This window comes from Myotis davidii, unplaced genomic scaffold, assembly GCF_000327345.1.
Source record: "Myotis davidii unplaced genomic scaffold, ASM32734v1 scaffold630, whole genome shotgun sequence".
NCBI classification, from domain to species: Eukaryota; Metazoa; Chordata; class Mammalia; order Chiroptera; family Vespertilionidae; genus Myotis; species Myotis davidii.
In genome coordinates, this window is record NW_006282083.1 from 59768 (window position 1) to 78063 (window position 18296).

Here is an 18296-nt window from a genome sequence, read left to right on the forward strand (position 1 = left end):
CCAGAGTAGGCCCAGCGGTGAAGCAATGCAAGCTGCTGTGGGGCCTTGGGCCTTCTTTTGGATGTTCTGGGTCACTCTGGTCCAGCTGCAGTTTGTTAGATAATTTTAGATTGCAAAGGGCCAGGGCATTCATATGCAAAAGTCTCTTTGCACAGCTTGGGTGGGGCGGGGTCTCAGGGAATCAACAGAGTGGAGCAAACAGCTGTGGCTGAACCTCATTCCTGCCCTAAGAGGCCCCTGATCTCAGTGTCCTGGTAATCGCTGCCAGCACCTCTGAGAGAAAGCTGCCCTCGAGTTCGTCCGCTGCCAGACAGTCCAGTTTCTCCCTGTATGAGTCTGAGTCCCCAGATTCACCTGGAACTGGCGTTCAGAGCCGTTGGGAGCTTGTGTCTCCTTCCTGATTGAAAAAGACAACCGCATCCTCAGTTGCCAGCCCTTTCCTTGCATGCCTCCGTACCTCTGCACTTTACTTCCGCACCTCCTCTGAGTCTCAGTGTGCTTTTCTCTTTCCTTCTAGTTGTAGAATTTCCACTCAGCCAGCCTTCCTGTGGTTCTGGATGATGTCTGTTTTGTCTTTTAGTTGTATTTTTGAAGTGGTTGTGCAAGGCAGCAATTTCAGGTGTTTACCTATGCCACCATCTTGGTTTCTCCCATATTTCTCTTTTGACCATCTCTTTTTAAAGTAAGAAAAATTCAAATTTATGGTTTCCAGATGTGAAGAGGGGGTGGGTGAAAATGATAAAGGAATTAAGAAGTACAAAATAGTTACAAAATAGTCACAGGGATATAAAGTATAGCAGAGGGAATCTAGTCATTAATACTCCAATAACCATGTATGGTGTCAAGTGGGTACTAGACTTATGGGGGAGGGGTCATTTTGTAAATTGTGTAAGTGTCTAGCCAGTATATCATACACCTAAAACTAATTTAATATTAAATATCAACTCTAATTAAAAATTTCTTTTAAATAAAGTGAAGAAATACTCTTTTGAATTGATGTTTATTACAGACTTACATCCAGTAATCAGAATGCAAAGTTTTTCTAGGAAATGAACTTCGAAAAAGATAAATAATTAAAGTGGCTAAAATGCTAAATAAGTCAACAAAAGTACTAACTTTGTGCCCCGTTTCAAGCTCCATGCTGGGCACTGCTACATAGCTGGCATGTTACATGGCTAACAAGACACAGGAAATCCTGTCCTTCATGGTACCTGCAGTCTCCCAGGAGAGTCAAACAACTATAACTCAGCATAAGTGCTATGATAAATGTTATAGCAAAACGAAGGTGGGATGCAGGCAAGGCCGCTGAAGCAAATAATATCTAAGCCAACAGCTGAACTGTAATTAACAGTTAACCAGTTAAGAGAGGTAGAAGAAAATAATCTGGGCTGAAAGAATAGCTAGCAAAGGCTAGGAAAGAAGAAGACACATTTAAGAAAAAAATGTTGAGAATAGCTGAAAATAATGGGTTGTGGTGACAATGACCTTGTAAGCCATGTTAAAAAATCTAGAGTACTAAGATCAACTGAGTACTTAAAAGCTTTTGCATTTGGGGGACTAAAACATCACTCTCACTGCCACCTAGAAAATGGTTTAGAGTAGTGGTTCTCAACCTTGCTAATGCCGCGACCCTTTAATACAGTTCCTCATGTTGTGGTGACCCTCAACCATAAAATTATTTTCGTTGCTACTTCATAACTGTAATTTTGCTACTGTTATGAATCCTAATGTAAATATCTGATATGCAGGATGTATTTTCATTGTTACAAATTGAACATAATTAAAGCATAGTGATTAATCATGAAAACAATATGTAATTATATATGTGTTTCCGATGGTTGTAGGCAACCCCTGTGAAAGGGTCGTTCGACCCCCAAAGGGGTCGCGACCCACAGGTTGAGAACCACTGGTTTAGAGAGACCTGAAGGAACAGAAATAATGGTGGCCTTAAATACGACCGTGGCTGTGGGCAGGCGGAAAGTGGGTAAGTCTGACATATAGTTAGAATCTAGAATCCTCAGGGTGTAGGAGTCAAAATCCATGCCCAGGATTTGGGCCTTGACAATACAGTGGACAACGATGACCTCTATTGAGACAGGAACACAGGATGCTAACAAACATGACAGGAGAGAGACAATGACTTCTGCTTGGAATAGGCTGAGTCTGAGCTGTCCTTTCAGGACATACAGAGACCTGTCCAACAGTCTGCTGCTCCAGAGAGACACATGGGACAGTTAAGGAGGCCAAAGAGACCAGAATTGCCCCAGAAAAATGTCAGGGGGAGCAAAAAGGGCCTAGGAGACTGGAGCACCAAGGACATTTACTGCAAAGGTAGAACAGCCCATCTGAAAAATGCTGTTTTTTCCCCTAGGAGAAAAAGCGTGTAAATAAATAAATACATACATACATACATACATAAATAAATAAATAAAAATACTGGATCCATGAAACAGTATCTCTGCCACCTCCATGTCCCCTTTCTCCTTGCCCCCACCCCAAAATTTCAGAATATTTAAGTGATTATTTGGAGTAAAACATCACTAATATAGTTTTAGTAATTTAACTGTGATGGTTTTTATAGTGTTCATGATTTGAGAGTTTTGTGAACAGATCTGAGGCTAATAGTCTACTTTCCAGAATAAATTATTTTCAAGTTTTTAAATGCATTAAATTCAATAAGCATTCACCAAGTACCCTCTATATGCATGCAAATCAGAAAGATAAAGATTGGCAACACTCACTCCCTGCCCTTCAGGACTTCACAATTAACACGTTAAGCACCCAGTCACTCACCGGTGACTGACACTATCCTTTCCGTCCGGAAAACAAAACAGGCTGGTGCTTAACGTGTTAATAGGTACCACACACACACAAACAGAATGTTGTAAAAACAAGATGACCTATAACAGAAGCCCTGAGGAGAGCTTCCCCTACCAGTCTGGGAGAGAGGGACCAGAGAGTGACAACTAAGCCCAGTCTTTACAGATAAAAGTAATTCAGGTAGGATGGACAAGGGAGAAAACAGCTGGCGAAGGGATACCATGAGAACAAAGTGTGTGAGAAGAGGTATGGGTGGAGAAATGCAAATATTCATTACTGCTACAGTATAAAAGGTGGGCAAGGAAGGGCAGGGCCATATCACCAAGAACTTTACATGACATTATAAGAAGTTAGAAGCTGTGGACCCTGAGAAAGAAGAAAATTACTAAAAAGGGCTCCCAGTGGCTAACTGGGCTCAAATTTAAAAAACAAGAAACTAAAAACAACCAGAGTCTTAGCAGTCATTTCTACATGGGCCTCTCATGCAAATGACACTTCATAGAGAAGCCTGCATAACTAACTGTCTCCTACACTGTGCTCCAGACATCTCAGCCAGCCCTTATAAAGGAGTTCCTGGAATCCTATTTCAGCCAATAGGACTGAGGTTTTTCCTTCCAATTGGAGCTGTCAACTTCTTCACTGACCAATCAGAGCATCTCAATTCTGAAAATTCAGGACAGTGTCTTTTGGACCAATCAAACTGCAAAGATTTGGAGCCCTCATGTGCAGAGGATGGACCAATCAGGGACTGGGGCGGGGGGGGGGGGGGGGGGGGCAGAATTGTGTCTATATTTCAGCTCCCCTCTGGTTCTGAGAGTGAAATTTCCTTTTCCACCAAAGACTGCATTTCCCTGGCTATAGCTGAAACACTGAAGATGTCTCGCAATAGCAGGCTGGCACAAAACTGAGTAGACCTCTGTAGGGCAAAGCAGACCAGCACACAGCAGAGCAGAGCTGTCTAGCTGGAGAGAGAGACCAGGCCACCACCTCACCACAGCGCCACCTCACAGCTGTGCTGTTTTCATAGCTCCGCTGTATCAAAATTGAGCTGTTTGCAATGAATAAAATTTCCTTTTTCAATGAGCCACATATTGGGGATTCCTGTTGGCACTGAATTGGCGCCAAGACCATTGGATGAAAAAGCTTATGCTTTAAGCAAAGGAGAACCCATTAAGAGTTTAAGGCAGGTTTTCATTTTTGGAACATAAGCTACTGTACTGCTGGTTTTATAGTTGATGGACTTGCAGAATTCCAGCCTGGAGGAAGAGATATCAGTTAGGCAACAAGGAGACTGCCACAATAAGGAGGACACAAATGAAGGTCAGAAACAGACGGAGTAAAGGAAATAGTAGAGATGAGTGATACAACTTCAGGATGGACTGGAAGCGTGGGATAAAGTCAAAGATGAATCCCAGATCCCTAACCTGGGTGACTAACGTGAAAAATGAGGTTCTCTACCATGGAGAAATTTCAGGAAGTTTTTAAACGTAAAATGATGAGTTCAATTTGGACATGTTTGAAATAGAAAACTTAGTACCAAGCCCAGTTGCTCTCTTAACCTTAACCTGGCACTTAATCACAATTGGAATACTGTGTACTGCCCCACTAAATGCAAGCCCCGTGAGTGCAGCGACCTCGTCATAGTCACCACATGCTCCTTGCTAGCTATCAAACTGCCTGGCACAAAGTTCATTCGAAAAATAGTTACTGAACAAATAAGTGTGTACATGAAAAAATAAGTAAATGAAGTTGCATTTTAATGCTTTTCCCTAAGCAAGGTGTTTTGAATAGAGACCCTTTTGGAAGTAGATGATCCTCTTCTCAGCCTCCTAATTACTACTTGTCTTGAGTTCTCAATAAATCCAGAAGCCTGATCAGCATACCATCTTCTTTAATAAATTTTAGCACTGAAAATTACAATTTAAAGTGGGATGCAAACGCTATCTGATCATTTTTGTCCCTTTTCTTATCTCACACATATTTAAATGTTGACTAAATTATTTTATTTTCTCCCAAGAGAGGAAACAGGCAAGATTTTTATTACCTAGTTGAAGCAAAACATATACCAACAATTAAAACACAATTTTTCAGGGAAGGAAAAAAAGCACATTCTCAGCAAGAGAAATATAAAAACTTGGCTAAAATAAACAAAAGAAGGACTAGAAAAAATTTCTCAAGATGCCTTCAACATTACTTTAATGTAAAAATAAGACCCCAAAAATATTATAAATGGCAAGAAACAGATAACCAAAAATAATAAATGGGTCATCTACCCTCAACATCTGTCCACAGCATTATAACCACTGGGTTTATATGGCCAGAATTCTACTGAACTACAAAATATAGCGGGAGGGTGGAAACATATGCTGGCATCCAGATATTACAACAAAGGATTTTAAAAAACAAGGATAATCCGATGAGATGAAAAATGGTGGCGGAGCCCTGCCTGGCTTGGCTCAGTGGATAGAGCGTCAGCCTGCGGATTGAAGGGTCCCAGGTTCGATTCCAGCCAAGGGCACATGCCTGGGTTGCAGGCTTGATCCCCCGTGGGGGGCATGCAGGAGGCAGGCAATCAATGATTCTCTCTCATCATTGATGTTTTTATCTCTCTCTCCTCCCTTCCTCTCTGAAATCAATAAAGAAATATATATTTTTTTAAAAAAATGGTGGCAGAGTAAATGGATGCTGAATAGACAAGCTCCCAGAACCAAACTGGAATTACAACTAGAATACAGAAAAACTGGGGGATCCAAGATGGCTGCCTACAGGACAGCAGGCTGCAAGATAGTGTGAGAATGCGAAAGGAGAGTGCGTGGACGTGCGGTGAATGTTTGTATTTGTGAATGAGGGACAGCTATATTCCAATGGACTGATGGGGACTAGTGGACCAGGTTCCCCTGGCCGGGCAGCCTCTATTACTGCTGAAATCTCTCCCGGAGCGGCCAACTCTGCCACAGAGACCACGCCATCGTGAAGGGGAGAGCAGCTGTGATTGGGAACCCAGCCTTACCTTCAACCAGGGAGACCTTGGATACCTCCCAGGATCCTACAACCACAACACCCTGGGACCAGCTGCCTCAGCTGCGAATCCAGGAATACCGGGACTCCAGTCTCCCTGGCTGCAGGCACCTAAAAAATCTGTCCAGGGGGAGACAAAGTAGTGCAAATGTGCAAACGAGTCCTGCACCTTCTCACAGAGCAGACAGAAGAAACAGTTGAATCGAATAACACCCACCTGGAATTGGCAAATTAAACATGGCTGGTGAGGCGATTAGTGGACAGAAAGATCAGATATCGCCTAGAGAAAGCTTTGCCTCCTCAGATTCCTCTGGGTGTTTGTTGTTTGGGTGTTTGTAGTTTACACATTTTGGATTAGTTGTTGTTTGTAGTTTGCATTTATCTCTGGGTGTTTGTTGTTTGCATTTTTTGGATTAGTTGTTGTTTGATTGGAGTTTTCTCCCTATCTATATAATAAAAACCCAGTGGTTATAATGCTGTAATGACCAAGAGCAGTCACCAGGAGGTGCACTGAGCACCTCTCAGTCCCTCCCCCTGGCCTATGAGCAGCGCCTCTCGTGGTGGGCGGGGAGGGGCGTGACCTACTAGCAGTGGAGAGCTACAAGCAGCTGAGGGCTACAAGTGGAGAAAGGCCACTAGCAGCAGAGGGCTATGAGTGGCAGAGGGCGGGGCAGTGAGCTACAAGCAGTGGAGAGATATGAGTAGCGGATGGCGGGGCAGCAAGCTACAAGCGGTGGAGAGCAGGGCGGGAAGCTGAGGCAAGCGGAAGCAAGCTACTCACGCACGATTTCATGCACACTGGTCCTCTAGTATACATATTTTTCCCCTTCTTTTTTCTTCTCTCTTTTCTCTCTTACATTTTTCTCCTTCTCTCAATATCATTTTTGCACTCTTTTCTATCTCCTACTTTTCTTTTCCCTGGTGGTCACCTTTATTTGGGATTATTAGTATTGTGAATACATTTGTGTTTAGTGCCCAGTGTGTTGTGTCTTCTTGTGTTGTATCTTGTGCGTTTAAGTCAATGCAGGAGAGAGAAAGCTACATAACCAGACACCTGGAGAGGAGTGATCACAGGGAGACACAGAAACAGCCTACATATGAAAGACAAGGAGGAATCGCCAGAAAAGGAAGTAAAAGAAATGGAGGCAAGCAATATGTCAGAGAAAGAATTCACAGAAATGGTCATAAAGTCACTGAAAAGGATGGACAAATTCAACAATATGTGTAAGAACCAAGAGAAAATGAAGAACCAAGAAGAAATAAAAAATGACACTGCTGCAATAAAGAGCTCAATAGAAAGCATTAACAGTAGACTACAAGAAGCGGAGTACTGCATCAGTGTGCTAGAAGACAAGGTGGGGGAAAAGACCCGAGCAGAGCAGCATCTAGAAAAAAAAAAAAACTTAAAAAACAGGAGGAGAGCCTAAGAGAACTCTGGGATAACATAAAATAAAACAACATCTGCATCATCAGGGTGCTAGAAGGAGAGGAAACTGAGCACGGAATAGAAAACCTGTTTGAAGAGATAATGACAGTAAACTTCCCTGATATAGGGAAGAAAAAACACACACAAGTCTAAGAAGCTCACAGAGTCCCAAATAAGATGAACCCAAAAGACCGACACCAAGAAACATCATAATTAAATTGGCAAACACCAACAACAAAGTAAGAATCTTAAAGGCTACCAGAGACAGACAGAAAGTTACCTACAAGGGATCTCCAATTAGAATATCAACTGACTTTTCAACAGAAACACATCAGGCCACAAGAGAATGGAATGGAATGAAATATATAAAGTCATGCAAAACAAGGGTCTAAATCTAATAATACTGTACCCAGCAAGGCTATCAATCAAAGTTGAGGGTGAAGTCAGGAGCTTCACAGACAAAAAAAGGACTAAGGGAGTTTATTACCACCAAGCCAAGAATGCAAGGAAGGCTAAAGCAACTGCTGTAAAAAGAAGAAATAGGAAGGGAAGAAGGAACATAGGCATCCTATCTAATAATAGAGAAACATGGTAATAAACCATAACTTCGCTACCCTTCCCATTGGCTAATCAGAGAGGGAGCAATTCAAGAAAAAGATATAACTCTGGTAAACATATATGCACCCAATATAGGAGCACCCAAATACATAAAAAAAACTTCTGGAGGATATCAAGGGAGAGATTGACAACAATACAGTCATAGTAGGGGACTTTAATACCCCACTAACATCACTGAACAAATCTTCTAAACAAAAAGTCAGCAAAGAAACATCAATCCTAAATTACTCACTAGATCAGATGGAATTAATTAACATCTTCAGAACATTTCACTCCAAAGTCACAGAATATACATTCTTCTCAAGTGAACACAAGTCATTTTCAAAGATAGACCACATATTGGGACATAGGCAAACTCTCTTCAAATTCAAAAAGATAGAAATCATTTCAAGATTCTTCTCAGATCACAATGACATAAAACTGGAAATCAGTTACAATAAAAACAATTTAAAAAATCAAACACCTGGAGGCTATATAGCATTCTATGACTGGGTTACCAAATAATGACTAGGTTACCAAAGAGATCAAAGAAAAATCAGAAATGAAAGAGGTGAAGTAACAACCGATCCCACAGAAATACAAAGGATTATACAAAAATACTAGGAACAACTCTTATTCCAACAAAATGGACAACCTAGATGAAATGGACACATTTTTAGAAAACTACAAGCTCCCAAAAGTCAATCAAGAAGCATAAAAAAACCTGAATAGGTTGATAACTACCAAAGGAATTGAGGCAGCAATCAAAAATCTGCCAGCAAACAAAAGCCCTGGTCCAGATGGCTTTACAGGGGAGTTCTACCAAGCAAAACTAAAACCATATCCCCTAAGAACAGGAACAAGACAGGGATGTCTGCTTTCACCACTCCTGTGCAATGTAATATGGGAAATCCTAGCCACAGCAATCACACTACAAGAAAGAATGAAAGGCATCTAAATTGGAAAGAAAGAAGTAAAACTGTCATTATTTACAGACTAGAGTCCTGGTGCATGAAATTCATGCACGGGTTTAGTCCTTAGGCCTGGCCAGCAATCAGGGCCAATCAGGTTCCCTGCCTCCCCCGCTTCCCTTGCCAGGCATCCGCCACTATCCACCCCCGGTTCCCCTTCCCAGTCTAGGGCCCGGCCCTAATCAGGCGATCGGGACCTGCTGGCTGGGGGTGAGGGACTGGGAGGTTGGCCAGCAGGCCCCAATCGGGTGACCAGGGCCTGCCAGCCAGGTTGGGGGGCCAACCGCCAGCACGGCAGGCGGTTGGCAGCTGATTGGAGCCTGCCGGCCACGGGGAGAATTGGGGGAGGGACCTGGGAGGTTGGCCACCGGCCCTGAGGAAGGAGCTGGCCCTTGGCACCCCTGGGAAAGGGGCCGTTACCACCACCACCCACTCCCAGTTCCCCGTGCCAGCCCGAGGGCCCAGCCCCAATCAGGAAATTGGGGCCTGCTAGCCAGGGGGAAAAACCAGGAAGTTGGTTGGCAGGCCCCATTGGCTAACTCTTTGAGTTGTAGTGTTAGATAATTAATGTCTTCCCCGATGGTCAGCGCACATCATAGCAACGGATCGTTCCGGTCACTTAGATTTTTATATATATAGATGACATGATGTTGTATATGGAAAACCCTAAAGACTCCACCAGGAAGCTACTAGATTTAATACATGAATTTGGCAATGTACCAGGATCCAAAATTATCACCCAGAAACCAATGCTTTTTTATACACTAATAATGTATTCTCAGAAAGAGAAATTAAAAGAAATACCATTTACCAGTGCCACAAAAAAAAGATACTTTGGAATAAACTTAGCCAAAGAGGTAAAAAGACCTATACTCAAAAAACTATAGGACATTGAAAAAAGAGACAGAGGAAGAATATAGCATGCTCATGAATTGGTAGAATTAACATCATTAAAATGTCTATACAACCCAAATAATTCTATAGATTCAACCCTGTCCTTACTTAACCGTTTGGCTGCTGACGTATTTTTTCGGACATATGCCAAAACTGCAGCACTAATTGCGCGTGTATGGGAAAAAATGTAAAACACTTTTTATACAATAAACTCACTTGTATTGCTTTGCAACAACGAAAATTAAAAAATACCAATTGTTTACATAAATTTGTTTTAAATAAGAAGAGCGCGATAGTGCTCCTTAGCAGTCAAACGGTTAATTTGGCTCATGTAGTGACAGGTAGCCTCGGACCCATTGTATACTTCCAACAATAAGGATAATTTTGTTTTAAAAATACAGAATCCAAGACTGGAGTTCTAAAAAAAAATATCAGTTGTGATCTAAGAAAACTCTAAAAGGCAGTTTAATCAACTCAGAAATAAAATCAATGAATAAAAGGAGTACCTGATCAAAGATAGTGAAACTTAAAAAAAATAAATAGAAACTCTGGAAATGAGGAACAATAAAAAAGATGAAGAAATAGAGCTGACCTGAAGGAGGAAAGAATTAGAAATACTAAAGATAAAAATACAGAAATAATGTACATGGAAAAAAGAGGGACTTAGAAGAGAAGAGAAGAGAAGGAAAGGAAATGGAAGGGAAGGGAAGAGAATAAGGAAGAGCTCTAGAAGAACTATTTGACTCCATCAGAAAGAGCAATATAAGAAAAATGTGTATTACAGAAGGGTAAGAACGGGGAGGGGAATAAACCACCGATTCAAACAAATAACCAATGAGAACTTACAAACCTATGGAACAAACTGGAACCTCAAATCTAAGAAGCAAACAGAATATCTAATTATCTCAATCCAAAAGGCCTTTCAAAGAACAATATATTAAAACTGCCAAAAATTAATGTCAAAGAAAGAATTCTCAAGGCATCCAGGAAATAAAAGATGGTAACCCATACTAGAAATCCCACTAAATTATCATCATGGTTTTGTTTTGTTTTTTTTTTTCACTAGAAATCCTACAAGCTAGAAAAGTTTGGAATAAAATATTCAAATTGTTAAAAAAAATTCACCAGCCAAGAATAATACATCCAGCAAAGATATCTTTTAAATATAAAGGAAAATGAAGACTTTTCCAGGCACACAGGAGCTGAGGGACTTTACCACCAGAAGACTTGCATTACAGGAAACACTGAAGGGCATTCTACCTAAAACAAAAGATAATAGAATACAAAACTATGAGTAAGATAACTAACAGAGAAACAAAAATAGGAAATAGCAACCCTTATTCAGAACATGATAATATAGACTTAAATATAACATAAAGGTTAAGAGAGGTAAAAAACATTTAAAAAGACAACAGCTCCTGCAATTGAGAAATGAACTCACAATATAGAAAGGGATAATTTGTGACAACTAAAACATAAAAGGGAAGGAGGTAAAGGTCTGAATTTGCACAGGGAAATGGAGATAAAATGCACAAAAGGAAAAGGACAGTGTATATATGAAACTTTCTTTTACATGAACCTAATTATAACCATGAAATAAAGTCTAGAACTGAGATATATAACATAAAAATCATAGAATAACACCAAACTAAAAATAAAAAGACAGAAATTCAAGAAAAAATGGAATAAAGATAACAGAAAACAAAAAATAAAATGGCTATAGAAAATGCTTATATATCAATAGTCACCGTGAATGCAGAACAACTTAACTCACCAATTAAAAGGCACAGAGTAGAGGGTTGAATCAAAACACAAAACCCATCTACATGCTGCTTTCAGGAGACACACGTCAGTTGCAAGGACAAACAAAGATTCAAAGTGATTTGAGGTGGAAAACAATACTCCAAAGAAGTGACTCTAGCTACACTTATATCTAAAAAAAAAGATTTCAAGATAAAAAGGAAAGAAGAGACAAAGATGAACATTTTATAGAGGGAGGAATAATAAATCAAGAAGACACCACTTTTCAATATACATATTAAACACCTAAATATATAAAGCAACTACTAACAAAACTAAAGAAAAATACTGACAAAAACACAATTATAGTGGAGAACTTAAATATCCCATTCACAGCAATGGACAGATCAGTCTAACAAAATAAATAAGGAAATGTTGACATTAAATAACACACTAGAACTGGAGATAATCGAAGAGCTTTTCATCCCAGAAAACCAGATTATATATTCTCCTCTAATGCACATAGAACATTTTCAAGGATAGACCATATGTTGGACACAAAACTAGCCTCAGAAGACTGAAATCATATCACACACATTCTCCAACCACAATGCTTTCAAATTAGAAATATATTGAAAGAAGAAAGTGGGAAAAAAGTAGAAATTGGTGAAGATTAAACAACATGCTGCTGCCCTGGTCAGTGTGGCTCAGTTGCATGGAGCATTGTCCCACATACAGAAAGATCATGGGCTCAATTCCCAGTCAGGGCACATACCTAGGTTGCAGTTTCAATCCCTGATTGGGGCACATACAGAAGGCAATCAATCAATGTTCTCTCTCACATCAATGTACCTCTCTTTCTCTCCCTCTTCCTCTCTACCCCTTCTCTCTAAAATCAATAAGCATATTCTTGGGTAAGGATTAAAGAAAAACACATGCTACTAAATAGGGACTGGGTCAAAGAAGAAATAAAAGATCAAAAGACAAATACAGAAATGTAGAATAACAGTAAGACATAGCAAAATTTGGAGGTTACAGCAAAAGCAGTAATAAGAGGCAAGTTTGTATTGTTACAGGCCTTCCTTAAGAAACAATAAAAATCTCAAATAAACAATGTAACATTTCACTTTGAAGAACTATAAAAAGAAAAAACAAGGCCCAAAATCAGTAGAAGGAAGGAAATATTAAAAATTAGAGTGGACTTAAACAAAATAGAAAACAAAAAGACAATTGAAAAAAATTAATGCAACAAAGAGCTGGTTCTTAAAGATTAATAAAATTGACAAACCTCTGGCTAGACTTACTAATATCAGAATCACTAGACTCAAACAATATCAGAAATAAAAGAGGAAAAGTTACAACAGACACCACAGAAATACAAAGGACTATACCATACTATGAAAGGCTAAATGCTGCCAAATTCAATAACCTAAAGAAATGGACAACTTTGTAGAAATGTATAACCTTCCTAGACTAAATCATGAAGACCTGGGAAATCTAAATAGACCAGTCAACAGAGAGAAAATTAAAACATCTATTAAAGACCCCCCATGAAGCAAAAGTCCAGGACCAGATGGCTTTACTAGTGAATTCTACTAGGCATTGGAAGATTTAATAACTATTCTTCTCAAACTCTTCCAAAAAGCTGAAGCAGCAGCAATACTTTCAAATTCATTTTAGGACATAAAGCCTGGCAAAGGTAACACACAGAAAGAAAATTAAAGACCAATATCTCTGATGAACACAGATGCACAAATCCTAAACAAAATACTATCAGGGGCACAGGATGTTGCAGCATACACAAACTGATCCATGTAATACACATTAACAAAATAAAGGATAAAAATCATATGCTCATATCAACAGATAGTGAAAAAGCAATAGACAAGTTACAACATCCATTCATGATTCACTCAATAAAAGAGTGTATGTATAGAAGGAAAGTACCTCAACATAATGAAGGTCATTAATGACAAACCCTCAGCTAATATTATACTCAATGGTGAAACAATGAAAGCTTTTTCTTTAAGGTCAGGAACAAGACAAGGATGTCCATTCTCATCGCTATTATTCAACATCCTATATAATAAAAGGGTAATATGCAAATTGACCCAGAGGGATGTCTGAGTGCCAGCTTAGGCCCTATCCCCCCAGGGAGCGGGCCTAAACCAGCAGGTGGACATCCTCCGAGGGGTCCCAGACTGCGAGAGGACACAGGCGGGATGAGGGACCCCCCCACCCCGAGTGCACAAATTTTTGTGCACCAGGCCTCTAGTCCTATATAACAGAAGCTTAATATGCTAAGTGTCCGTTCGACCAGTTGGCTGTTCAACCAATCAAAGCGTAATATGCTAATGATATTCTAAGGTCACTTAACCGCTTGCTATGATGTGCACTGACCACCAGAAGGCAGAAGATATGACCGGCTGCTGGCGTCCGGCCAATCGGAACTGAGTAAGAAGGGCCGGACATGCCCTGGAGCCTTCCCATGGTCCCTCTCCAGCTGGCCAACCTCCTGCGTCCCTCCACGGCCCTGATCGTGCACCAGTGGGGTCCCTCGGCCTAGCCTGCGCCCTCTCACAATCCTGGACCCCTCGGGGGACATTGACCTGCTGGTTTCAGCCTGATCCCCACAGGACAAGCTGAGGGACCCCACCAGTGCACAAATCTGTGCACCAGGCCGGATTCAGCCCTATCCCTGCAGGCCAGGCAAAGGGACCCTGGGCCTCTAGTCCTATCTAATAAAAGAGTAATATGCAAATTAACTGTCACTCCGTGACAAAGATGGCGGCGCCCATAGTGGTCAGGGCAGGACGCTGGCGGCGTCACCCCAGCAATGTGAGCCTAGGAGCCAAGCGTGGCCCGCAGGCAGCACCCAGCAGGGCCTGCTTGCCCATCACCAGGGTGTGGAGCAGGCAGGCCCCACACAGAGCAGAGAACCACGAGGAGTGGGCACAAGCTGCCAGTAGGACATCCCCTGAGGGCTCCCAGATTGGAGAGGGTGGAGGTTGGGCTGAGGGACCGCACCCCCACCCCGTGCATGAATTTCATGCACCGGGCCTCTAGTCTATATATATAAAAGCCTAAGCAACTGAACGGCCAGTCAACTGGTCACTATGATGCACACTGATCACCAGGGAGCAGATGCTCAACACAGGAGCTGCCCCATGGTGATCTGTGCACTCCCACAGAGGGAGCAAAGCTCAGCTGACCAATGGGCGCCAGACACAGGGCTCACAGCTGGCTGCTGCAGCCCAGAGACCGCAGCAGAGTGGCAGCAAGCCTACCAACTCGTGGCGGCAGCAAGCGCAGCAGGGCCAGGATAAGCAGGAGCAGCAGGCGGCATTGGACTACCAGTTTTGGCCCCATCCCCACAGGCTACGCCGAGGGACCCCACTGGTTTAGGAATCCGTGCACCGGGCCTCTAGTATGCATATAAGGCCTTTGGTTAATCTCTCCCTCCCCTCCCGCTTTCCCTCTGAGATTTATCCATCTGTTCCATGTTTCCATGCCTGTGCGCTGAGCATCTGCCCCCTGGTGGTCAGCGCGCATCATAGCTACTGGTCAAACAGTCACTTAGGCTTTTATATATATAGATACCTGCAAGAGATCCCGAATTGCGAGAGGGCACAGGCCAGGCCGAGAGACCCCACTGGTGCACAATCGGGGCTGGGGAAGGACTGCGGGAGGTTGGCTAGCTGGGGAGGGACTGCAGGAGGGCTTCAGGGCGTGTCTGGCCTGTTTCGCCCAGTCCCGATCAGCTGGACACCGGCAGCAAGCTAACCCACCAGTTGGAGCATCTGCCCCCTGGTGGTCAATGCGTGTCATAGCTACCAGTCGAATAGTCACTTAAGGTTTTATATCCTACTAGAGGCCCAGTGCATGAAACTCGTGAACAGGTAGGATCGCTAGGTCTGGCCAGTGATCAGGGTCAATCTGTGGGGTGACCAGCAGGGCAATTGGGGAGCCCCTGCTGGCACCCGCCTTGGCTGGGTTGGGGCCTGCGGGCTGGGGGCAGCTCCTGCATTGAGTGTTTGCCCCCTGGTGGTCAGTGTGCATCATAGCGATCGGTTGTTCTGCCATTCAGTCAAGTTTCATGCACTGGGCCTCTAGTATATAGATAAGAATAATATGATAGCTGCATATATAACAGAAGTTGTTGGCCCAGAGCTTAGGAAGAATAATAATTGAGGGCTGAATCAACTTAGAGTAGGAGAACCCAGCTACATAAAGGCCAGATAACACTTGCTTCCTTGGAAGAAGTGTTGCTATCATAACAAATAGAACACATCACAGTCTCTCCTCAAGTGATTATTTACCTATTAATGATAAAAAGTCATTATTTATTAATTTGAAACTGGATACTGGTGCTAGTGGATGAAAGTGTTAGGAAAACCATGGATCAGCCAAGAAATGCAGTAAATGTAGATTTAAATTCATCAACACCATTAATCACAACAAAAAGCCTACTTAAAGTGCAACTATGTTCGGATTCAGTGTTCTATTTTTAAGCCTGGAGAGAAAAATCTCAAAGAAGCATGTTAGAAGAGCTCTCTGCTAGAATGAACTGCTAAGAAGCAACATTCTACAAACATCACAAAGGTTTTTAAAGTGGTAAGTTAATTCAGATGTCAATTAAGGCTTTAAGCCTTCAATAATTTCCAGAATCCAAAAAGCACATACCTAACATAGTTAAAAAGACACTCAAAATTTATAAACAAATTATTTAATCCTCAAAAAAATCAATACTCACAGATAATGATCAGGATCAAATTTGGCCACCTCAGCAGCCAGGCGTTTCTGCCTGCGTTCAGCTGCAGGAGTAAAATCTGGATCCTTAATATCAATGACGTCACTGAATTCATCCTAAAGACACCAAGAAAAAATAATTGCTATCTCTTATTTTAGCACTGGCAAGTCTAATTTTATACAAATTGTCAAAACACAGGAAGAATCTAATTGATCAGTAAGCCATGATACTACCTGTGACATTTTGATTCAAATCCAGCAAATGTTTGTTAAAAACCTACTACTTGCCAAGCAAAAATTATTTAATTCTTACAACAAACTTTTAAAGATATATTAAGGCTATATAAGCTTAAAAAAACAGAATGAAACAAAGCCTTGTAAGCTGGCAGAACATTTAATTCTCCATAAGTCCCCATTTACTATTAGAGATCTGAAAGTTTTATTAAAAACATCTATAATAATAAAAGCATAATATGCTAATTAGACTTGACACCCTTCTGGATGTCCTTCTAGCCCAGCGGTTCTCAACCTGTGGGTTGAGACCCCTTTGGGGGTCGAACGACCCTTTCATAGGGCTCTCCTAAGACCATCGGAAAACACATATATAATTACATATTGTTTTTGTGATTAATCACTACACTTTAATTATGTTCAACTTGTAACAATGAAATTGGGGGTCACCACAACATGAGGAACTGTATTAAAGGGTCGCAACATTAGGAAGGTTGAGAACCACTGTTCTAGACAAAGCTGGGGCTGTGAGGGAAGCCCCGGTCCCAGGTGCCTGCTGGCGGCTGGAAGGAAGCCTGGGTCTTAGGTGCCAAAGGGAAGCTGGTGCAGGCAGCCAGGGTAAGAAAGGCCTACTCTTGTACGAATTTCGTGCATTGGGCCTCTAGTCCTACATAATAAAAGGTTAATAAGCAAATTGACTAAACGTCGGGAAAAAACACTTGCTATGATGCGCACTGACCACCAGGGGAGCACCGCTCAGCCAGAAGCCAGGATTGCGGGTGGCAAGTGCAGCAGTAGTGGTGGGAGCCTTTCCCACGTCTGTGGCAGCGCTATGGATGTCCAACTGATGGTTCTGGCACACTCCCCGTGCCTAAGCCTTCAGTCGGACATCCCCCGAGGGCTCCCAGACTGTGAAAGGGCGCAGGCCAAGCTGAGAAACACCCCCCCCACCAAGTGCACAAATCCCGTGCACCAGGCCTCTAGTCTATATATATATAAAAGGCTAATATGCTAAGTGTCCGACCATCCGACTGGTTGCTATGATGCACACTGACCAACGGGGAAGACGTTCAATGCAGGAGCTACTGTGACATGCACTGGCACTACAGAACTGGCTCCCACAAAGCAAAACTTGGCTTCCCCCAAGTGGGACACAGGCCCTGCCACCACCCCAGAGCAACCCCCCACCAAATCGCAGCTAATGCTGCCGGGACCCCATGATGCAAAATGTGGCCCACAGCCCAGCCCAGCCAGGAAACAGTTGCTGTGGGTGCCAGGTAATGATGTAACATAGCAACGCCCGGCTTCCTCTCCCTCCTTGCTGTTTCTTCAGCCCAGGAACATGACCTGCTTTATAGTCAGATGCATACATTTCATACTTTAACCGAATGTCTGTGAATCATTTTCCTGTGCTTCGTCTCATTTGATCCTCACAAAAGTCCTGGAGTAGGTAGATAGGAAACTTGGTAAAATCCTGTTTTCTTTTCATTAGCCGGAACGGAGATTTAGAAAGTTTAAAAACTTGACCCAATTGGAAACAAGAAATGGTGGACCTTGAAAAAGACTTCAGGTTTTCTCACTGTGCAGAATATAGTCAAAAACTGCTGCAGTTAAGTATTTTACCCTTTGTTCTCCCTGCATGATCTACAAAAATAATCTGCTCCATGTTGATATTTACTGCTGTTTTGCTGAAAGAGAAGTTGAGGTGCTTCACTAGGCTGGAAAAAGTTTAGCTACATCTGAAAGCAGGTCTAATTAAGCAAGTTTATTTTATATATATAAAGGGCTAAGTTGACTCATGCATGCATGATGCATATAAAGCTCTCACTGGCGCCAATCGCACGCGTGTG

At 42.1% G+C, this 18296-nt stretch overlaps 1 protein-coding gene across 1 annotated transcript in view; it reads right to left on the reverse strand.

The window, feature by feature from the left end:
- Positions 1-18296, reverse strand: part of SHQ1 (SHQ1, H/ACA ribonucleoprotein assembly factor) — a 121062-nt gene that overhangs the window by 46273 nt on the left and 56493 nt on the right. Inside the window, exon 5 of the mRNA XM_015565067.1 lies at positions 16220-16332. Coding sequence (XP_015420553.1) covers positions 16220-16332 — 113 coding nt within the window. The remainder of the gene's footprint in view (positions 1-16219; positions 16333-18296) is intronic.